Below are 8,340 nucleotides of genomic sequence, written 5' to 3' on the forward strand. Positions count from 1 at the left end.
CAGGCTTCCTGGTTCTCAGCTTAGTGCCCTACAATGAGTGTTACAGTGATTGCTAAGAGTGTTTTATTCAAACCTGCATTGATTTGTTTCCTGGTGGACGTGATCAGGCATTTACTGACCTTTTAATTTTCATATTGTGCTGTAACTGGTGGTCAATGCTCCTTGTTCTTATGCAGTCTTTATTCTATTTCAGAAAGGGAATCTGCTGGTGAAAACACAGAACAGCTGTCAACTGTATTGCAAGGAAACACCCAGAAGTTTGGAGCAGCAGCTTCAGGAACACAGGTGAACCTCAGTGCCAGGCATTACCATTTGTCCAGGTCTGCCTTGTAGCATACAGGATGTTCTTCTGTAGTGCTGGATTCTTTGGTGCTGTACAGTGTATTCTCAATAGGTATTAACATTATGCTATGACCTAAAGAGCTATTGTCACCGTTGAAGAGGTATGTTTGCAGTTATAGGTAAAGAACCTAAAGGGCGAGTACTAAAAAACTACACTACTCAGCCCACCCTAGATTCCTAACCAAAGCTAAACCAGATACTGCACTGCTATTAGGAGCACCAATATAGATACCTTGCATACAAATAATGTTCGGTATCAAAAAGCAAACATTGGGCTGGTTAGTGGTAAATAAACCCAATGAATTGTCACAGGTTGCATTAAATGGCAGTATGCACATAAATGAGTATGTAAAGGATTAGGTCAATCACAGTTCACTAGACAAAATGTTCACTAGTCTATAGCAGCATAGAACGGAGTTTTATGCAGCTAAATTAGAGTAAACCTGGCAAGCTACAAAATCAGCATTAAGTGATGGTTTTAGAAAACTGTAACTGTGTTAATACTCAATTCTGCGATAACGCTAACGCCTCTGTAAACAGTAGCCTATATCCATATATAGTGTAATCTATATATAAAGGTCAGTGATTAAATTTAAGACTCCCTAAAGATATACCTCCTTACTATGGACAACAAGCAAAGTTCTTGTGAAGTGGCTATCTGAATGAGTATCCTTTAGCCCTAGTCTTTCATCCGGCTATTTTCAGGGCCCAGTCTTCACAGTGGTGCACATAAGTATAGTCCCAATAAAGTCTGCATGCAGTAAATATTGCCACTAGTTAGATGACCAGTCCCTATGTTCTCAGTCTCTGCTAGCAGCAACAATTTAATGTCAGCAGTGTCTTCCCACCAGTCCCAATGATACAACAACAGGGGTCACGCTGCTCAGATATCAGCTCACTCCTGGATCTTCCTGGTCCTCAGCACACAGCTGCAGGCTTTTAGCAAGTTGATGGGCATTCCTCAGTCTCCTCACAGCAAAGAGCAAATTCCTCAGTATTTAGCCTAAGAAAATAAAGCTCTTTCATTATGGTAGGCTCGCATTGGGCATTGTATTCCAAAAGTCCATTAACTGCCATAGTAAAATTTCTTTCCCAAACTTCATCTTCCATGATTCAATGCTGCCAACCACCAAGTCTCTTGAGCTCCTTCTGCTTGTCAGCTCCCCTGGTGGATGGAGGCGAAGTAGTGTTAACACATTTAACTTAAGTCCATTGGGAGCACAGAGAGAACTGAGGCAAAGTGTCCTAAAATGCTCTGTCTCTCTAGCCAAGCACCTGGCTACACTGATAAGGATATAGGTATCACCCATTGAGCAAAGCATGTACTTGAATATGAAATGACAAATGTAGCCTGTAAACAGATACACATTGGGTTTTACTTCCTAAACTGGTAGCACGTATTTCCTTTATGTAAGGAGTAAGCAATAAGTAAACTTATGTAAGCAGACAGGCAAACAAGATTTTCATATATTAGAGCATCAGAATTTACACACAGCTGCATACTGTGAGGCTTTATCAAATTAGATGTGCTTTGCAGGGATTTTTTTTTAGGTAGGCCTCGCACTATTGGTAAATTTTTCAGATAAAACTCCAAGTGTGCAACCAGTTAAGACTCCACTGAGTGTGTTCAGTATTCCAGTTTACTTACTATGTTGCGACACACGTACCATTAAATACGGTATTTATCGGCGTATAACACGCACCTTTTCCTTCTGAAAATAGAAGGGCAAATCGTGGGTGCGTGTTATATTCCAATATAGGCTGCCTCGGAGGGGAAGGAGGGGGCGAGCAGGATCTCCTGTGTACTAGGCTCGGATCACAGTGACGCCCAATCCTGCCTCCTGGACAGCTCCTAGCATTGACGTTGCATGTCCCGGCATTGGGCTGGTGTTATGTCCATTGTAGGAGCCAGGCCAGGAGGCGGGACTGGGCGTGACTGCGAGCTGAGTACACAGGAGATCCGGCTCTGTCTAATCCGTCATTGAGCAGGCTTCATTAACTGGCAATGTTGAGGTTGAGCAGGCTGCAGATGGGCACTGATCAGGCTTCAATGGCGAGGCTGCAGATTGGCAAGGCTGTCACTCGCACTGATCAGGCTGCATTGATGGGCAATGGCAAGGCTGCATATGGGCACTGAGCAGGCTGCAATGATGGGCAATGATGAGGCTGCAGATGGGCACTGATCAGCCTGCAATGATGAGAAATGGTGAGGCTGCAGTGATGGGCACTGATCAGGCTGCACTGATGGGCAATGATGAGGCTGCAGATGGGCACTGATCAGGCTTCATTAATGGGCAATGGTGAGGCTACAGATTGGCACTGATAAGGCTGCATTGATGAGCATTGATCCTTATTTTGCTTCAGAGTTCTTTATTTAAAATGTTTTTTTTTTTTTTCCTGAAACATCCCTCTTAAGATTAAGGTGCATGTTATATGCTGATAAATACAGTAGTTGTACAGTCTGATGGAAATGATACAAAAAAGAAAACTTCCTCCTTCACACACATCCTGATTTTAATGTTTTTTTTCCAGCTACAGAGATCATTGTTTCATATAACTTTATTTTATTAATTTCTTTGATTGGATTTGCTTTTATGTTATCTAACACTTCAACATTTTTAAACTATTCTACTGAAATGTACTATCCATTTGACATATGTGGGCCAAACCATCTAGAAAATTTGTTTTTTGTTTTTTTTTATTTCGTATGCCGTGTACACACGGGCAGACTTTTCGACCGGACTGGTCCGACGGAACGAATCCATCGGACAATCCGATCATGTGTGGGCTTCATCGGACCTTCAGCTGACTTTTTATGTCGAAAACCAGACAGACTTTAGATTTGGAACATGTTTCAAATCTTTCCGCTGGACCTAGTTCCTGTTGAGAAATCCGCTCGTCTGTATGCTAGTCCAGCGGATGAAAACCAACGCTAGGGCAGCTATTGGCTACTAGCTATGAACCTCCTTATTTTAATCCGGTCGTACGTCATTACATACGAATCCGTCAGACTTTGGTGTGATCGTGTGTAGGCAAGTCCGTTTGTTAGAAAGTCAGTCGAAAGTCCGTCATAACTCCGTCGAAAGTCCGTCGGACCTTTGATGCCGAAAAGTCCACCCGTGTGTACACGGCATTAGATACAGCGACGATTAACAAATGTTTTAACAGAATTTACTACTTTCTTCATTTTGTTATATAAATATACATTTTATCGTCAGGCAAATATTTAACTATTAATATTGCATTAAATCCAACAGGCTGCACCAGAAGCGCATGTTCCTACAGAAGCAGCCACAGCTACAGGCTTACTTTAACCAGATGCAGATAGCGGAAAACACCTATCCGATGCAAGGACAACAACTCCCATTGTCGCACCAAGAAACAACGCAGCAGAACCAGTTCAGCTTTTCTCAGCCACTGAGTCCCGTGTTGGAGCCAGCCTCTGATGAAATTCAGTATGATCCATTCTTAAGTCAGTATCACAAGCTGCATTCCCAGCAGATGCAACACATTATACAACCCAGCCAGCAGCAGGTGATAACACAGATCCACATACAGCAGCCAATCTTACAGTATGGTTATCAGACCTGTGAATTACCACCAGTTTCAAGACAAGAACCAGAATATACAAACCAATGCCAGTATTCTATTACTTCAGCACAGCAAGGCAATATGGCATTAGATGAAAACCAGGGCAGCCCAACAGGACATGATCCTCAGTCATCCTATGAAACCTTAACCCTCAACGAACCCTTTGACTGTGAGATGATGGAAACTGTTGACTCTCAACATGGTGGTTATGTCTTGGTCAACTAACTCATTCTCAAACTATTCCATCAGAAACATGGTAGTAAGGTGAAACATGTAGAAAAAGACAGTTTAACTGTTTTTTTTTCAGTCCAACTCAAGTAAGGATCTCTTTGGTATGACTTCTGTTGTGTAGTCCACCTTGCAGACCTGACTTGTATTGTCGGATTTTCAGGTCACCGGTCCAAGAATCTTGGAGAAAAGTGACTAGGAGTTATGTGAATCTTCTAGAGAAGAAAACACTGGACTTTTAAAAAAGCACCAATTTCATCTTTTAGCTCAGTATGGTGGTCCACCGAGGATCAACAATATGGAGCTTTCGTAAGACAAAGCCCCATTAAAAGCAATATAGTTTTTTTTTTTGTTTTGTTTTTTTGTTTTCTCAAGGAAACTTTGTAGAGTGAACTAAACCTTAAAATCTAGGACATCTATTACAGCGGATTTTTGGAAACCTTATAAACTAAGCTACTGAGATAGGCAACAAGCACCTTTTTTTTTTTTTTTTTTTTTTTTTTTTTTTTTAACTGAGAAGCTAAGATATCATTCTGTTTTAATGGATTCAACACTACTGTTTGGAGTTGACTTTTGTTGAAGTGATATTCATTAAATGTAGAGGTTTGGTATGATGACGTAATTAAAAAACTAAAAACTGGAGAACTCACCGTGTTGATGGTCCAGTATTGACTATAAAGAGGAATTAAGCTTCTCATTTTACATGGACAATGTTCTAAGGGAGCCATTTTGGTGGCGGAATGGAATGAATTGTCATAAAGTGTTGCAGACTATGCGGACATTCTGCTGATGCTTCTCTTCCAGAGACAAAACAGGTTACGAGAGAAAACACAATTGTTACAGAACTGTCCATTTTTAACTAGATGAAGAAATAATAATCTTGACTGTGTTTTCAGGTCACAGTAATGCTATATGTTGCTGTTTGTTGACAAAGCTTTGTACATTTTGGTAAATCCTTTAGATTTTAGTCAGGAAAACACAAAATGAGCTATAAACTGTGTAATGTGTGGTAGTTTTGTGCCTTTATGGGTTCTTTTTCATAACAGAGTATACTTTTTCTTTTTTGAAGAAAAAACTAAATTAGACCATACCCCATTTATATCAATGCTACATCCAAAGTCGATTCAGAGTTTGTGTATATGTATGTCTGTTCCACTGTGTGGAATGCAAAAGAGTTTAATTAATGTTTTTGATTGCTCATGTGTAGAAAAACGTTTTTAAAAAGTATTATAGCAATATTTAATTCTATTTAATGTCATGAACTGTTGATATTAGCCATGGCTATTGATGTTTCATGAAAATAATGAAGTGATGGAGTATTTTACCCTAAAAGCAGATACCCGTATGTCACATGGGAGTAGTGTTTTTTTTTTTTTTTTTTTACAGCTTACCCTGGCTAGGGCTAGAAAATCAGTATATCCACCAGTTACTCTTTCACGTGTTGCACTTTCTGCAGAGTCAAGAGTTATTATAGCCATAGTGTAACAGAATGTTCCATTATTTGGGAAAACATTATGTGGAAAGATGAGAAGCCAGTAGTAAGAAATAATGTACTTTAGATTGACACAACATGTTTATTGTCAGCCTTTAACACTAATATAAACTGGCCACAGTTCAAAGCATAATTTGAATTATACACGTTTAGGCAAAGTACATGCAGGTTCTCCTCTGGTTACAAAAATCCAGCATTATATAGCACCTTCTCTTACATGTACTAATAATTTTGGAAGGAGCTCCTCTGAGAGTCTGCAGTCCAGAATGCGCAATTCTAATGAGCTTTTTTCTGAACAACTGAATGTAAAATTGCATTGACAACAGTGCAGTTGTTCATGGTAAGGGTCATTGCAATTGTGTGTCACCCTCCAGTACAATTGGAGGAGCTTTGCTGTTAAAAAATTGAGAGCAGTTTACTGAAAATATGACATACTGTATAAGGGGTGTGCAGCAATTCTGTAAGCAATGCACCTGCAAATTTGTCCTCATCTCCATCGTCAGTGCCACGATGGGCAGCCCTAAGATGGGTATAATATTGGAAGGTACAAATGGAAACCTTAAGTACTTTATACATGAAATTACTTTGACATCTGCAATCTGGAGTTATCATTTTTTTAAATAAAATATCAATTCCCAAAACAATGTCATTTGCTACAGTAGCATTAACTATAAAATCAATATGATGTGGGTTTGAAAATGTCTAAACCAATTTTTAGGTTTTTGTGAACTTGTGTTTGTAATGGACGCTGTAAGGATTCTCATGAGGAAACGAATTAAGCCATGACATCCAGCCTCTATTTAGCCTATGCACACACGTGGTCCACCTGCAAAAGATCTGAATGTGCTTTGATTGACTAGACCTCGATAAATCATGTGGAGGTGAGGTCAGAAGCCTCTGTCATATGATGATTGCATACAATAGATGCTGTGTTCGTATGCCTGGAGTTTGTATTTTGTCTGTATGAACGCTCAAAAGAAATGCAGTGTATTTAATACCAAAATCACTTTTTAGATTTAAATCAGGATCTGCCATTAATGATTTGTATTTTTAACACTCTGGCTATAGAAATGTGATTATGACCCTCTCTTGTGTAGCCTAGTCACTGATTGACCTGAAACAAACATATTGGAAGGATTTTCATACCTCTCTGAAAGATTTAGTAGTGAAGTTATAATCAGGAACACACATCCACATCATACACCCTTTAAATTCTTTAAAAGTCCCCGTGGTGACTTTTCATATATCTGTCTTAACAGGTTTTATTTAAATGTACATGTAGGCATCAGATGTTTGCCAATATTTCAGTGTTTACCCTGATACAACCACGAAAACCAGAGAGCTCAGCTACTTGTGAAAGTCTGTCTGCAAGTTCTCTTCCTATAGTCCAATAGAGTCTGCTAGGCTGCATGATAGAACATTTGGCTCACCGCTGCTAAATAGAGTATCTACAGGAATATATGGGGAAGGGGCATGGTCTTCAACCCATATGGGTCCCTGACAGCAGTCTACAACCCATGTGGGATCAAGTCCTGATCCACTTCTCGCAAAAAGAAAAAATCTACTTAAGTTGGAGTTCCTTTTAAAGGATAAATGCATCTTTAATTTAAAAAAAAAAAGACAGCTTTATGATGAAAAAAGCAAACTAAAATTGTTAAAATTTTTTTGTTTTTAATGCATTTCCAAACTGATGTTTTATATTATCTTTGTTACTATTTATATAAAATCTTTATTTACAAATAAACATTTACAGAGTACCCAATGATACTGAACCACAGAGCACAATACGTTTTCTAAAGAGAGAACACAGCATTAGCTGTTTACTTTTAGACTGTCTCTCTCTAACTGAAAGTCTGTATGCATCCATAAAGATCAGTGAGGGGAGGACTAGGAGTCTCTGCTCTGTCAGCTGTATGTGATTTACCTACCAGCTGGGATAAATAAATACAAAATATTGATATGCAATATTTCATATTTACCGAATTAAACTTTAAAAAAAAAAAAAAAAATTTAAATCCAGAACATAATAAATTATTTTCAAAAACAATATATTAGTATAAGACCCTAATTTGTGAATGCAAAAGTGCTCCATTGTCTAGCTGCAAATTCTTAGGTACAAAGCATGAAAATGGCAGAGAACGACTTTACATTGCGCTAGCTATTGTATGCTATTAACCAGCATCAGCGTTCTTACAATTGGTACCATAAGCAACAGAGGATATGTAAAGTCTGCAAATACACCATACAGGCTACCTATTGTAAATGTTTTTTGAAGCTGCACATAACCATGGGCGTCTGCAAAGGGGGTCAAGTGCCCCTCTCCCTGGAATCGGGGATCGGATCTGCACTGTTACATTCAGCACAGTGGCGTCGCTATGGGGGTGACACCATCAAGGTGCTGTCAAGCCACCCCCCCATCAGTGTAGCTTGATGTGGTCCTCTTCCCCGCCCAGTCCAGCAGAGGACTCGGTGTCACTGTGACAGGGGAAAGGCGAGCTGCGACTGTCAGAGGTTTCCCCCTACCAACAAGCTCCAAAGCTGCGCTGAAAGCTTGGCTACTGGCCTGAAAATAGGGGGGGTAACACCATGGTTTACTGCACCAGGTGACGCCAACCCTAGTGATGCCACTCATTCAGCAGCAGCACCAGCAATTCTTGTGTGTCCCTAGTCCCAGGCACCTTCATTCC

The 8,340-nt window shown here is 39.7% G+C and overlaps 1 protein-coding gene across 1 annotated transcript in view; it reads left to right on the forward strand.

Moving 5' to 3' along the window:
- The window catches only part of SIK2 (salt inducible kinase 2), a 210,806-nt gene extending 203,165 nt beyond the window's left edge, over positions 1-7,641 (forward strand). The window contains exons 14-15 of the mRNA XM_073602422.1: positions 194-285; positions 3,600-7,641. Of these exons, the coding sequence (XP_073458523.1) occupies positions 194-285; positions 3,600-4,158 (651 nt within the window). The 3' untranslated portion in view covers positions 4,159-7,641. The remainder of the gene's footprint in view (positions 1-193; positions 286-3,599) is intronic.
- Positions 7,642-8,340: the final 699 nt, after the last annotated feature.

This window comes from Aquarana catesbeiana, linkage group LG10 (assembly GCF_042186555.1).
Source record: "Aquarana catesbeiana isolate 2022-GZ linkage group LG10, ASM4218655v1, whole genome shotgun sequence".
NCBI classification, from domain to species: Eukaryota; Metazoa; Chordata; class Amphibia; order Anura; family Ranidae; genus Aquarana; species Aquarana catesbeiana.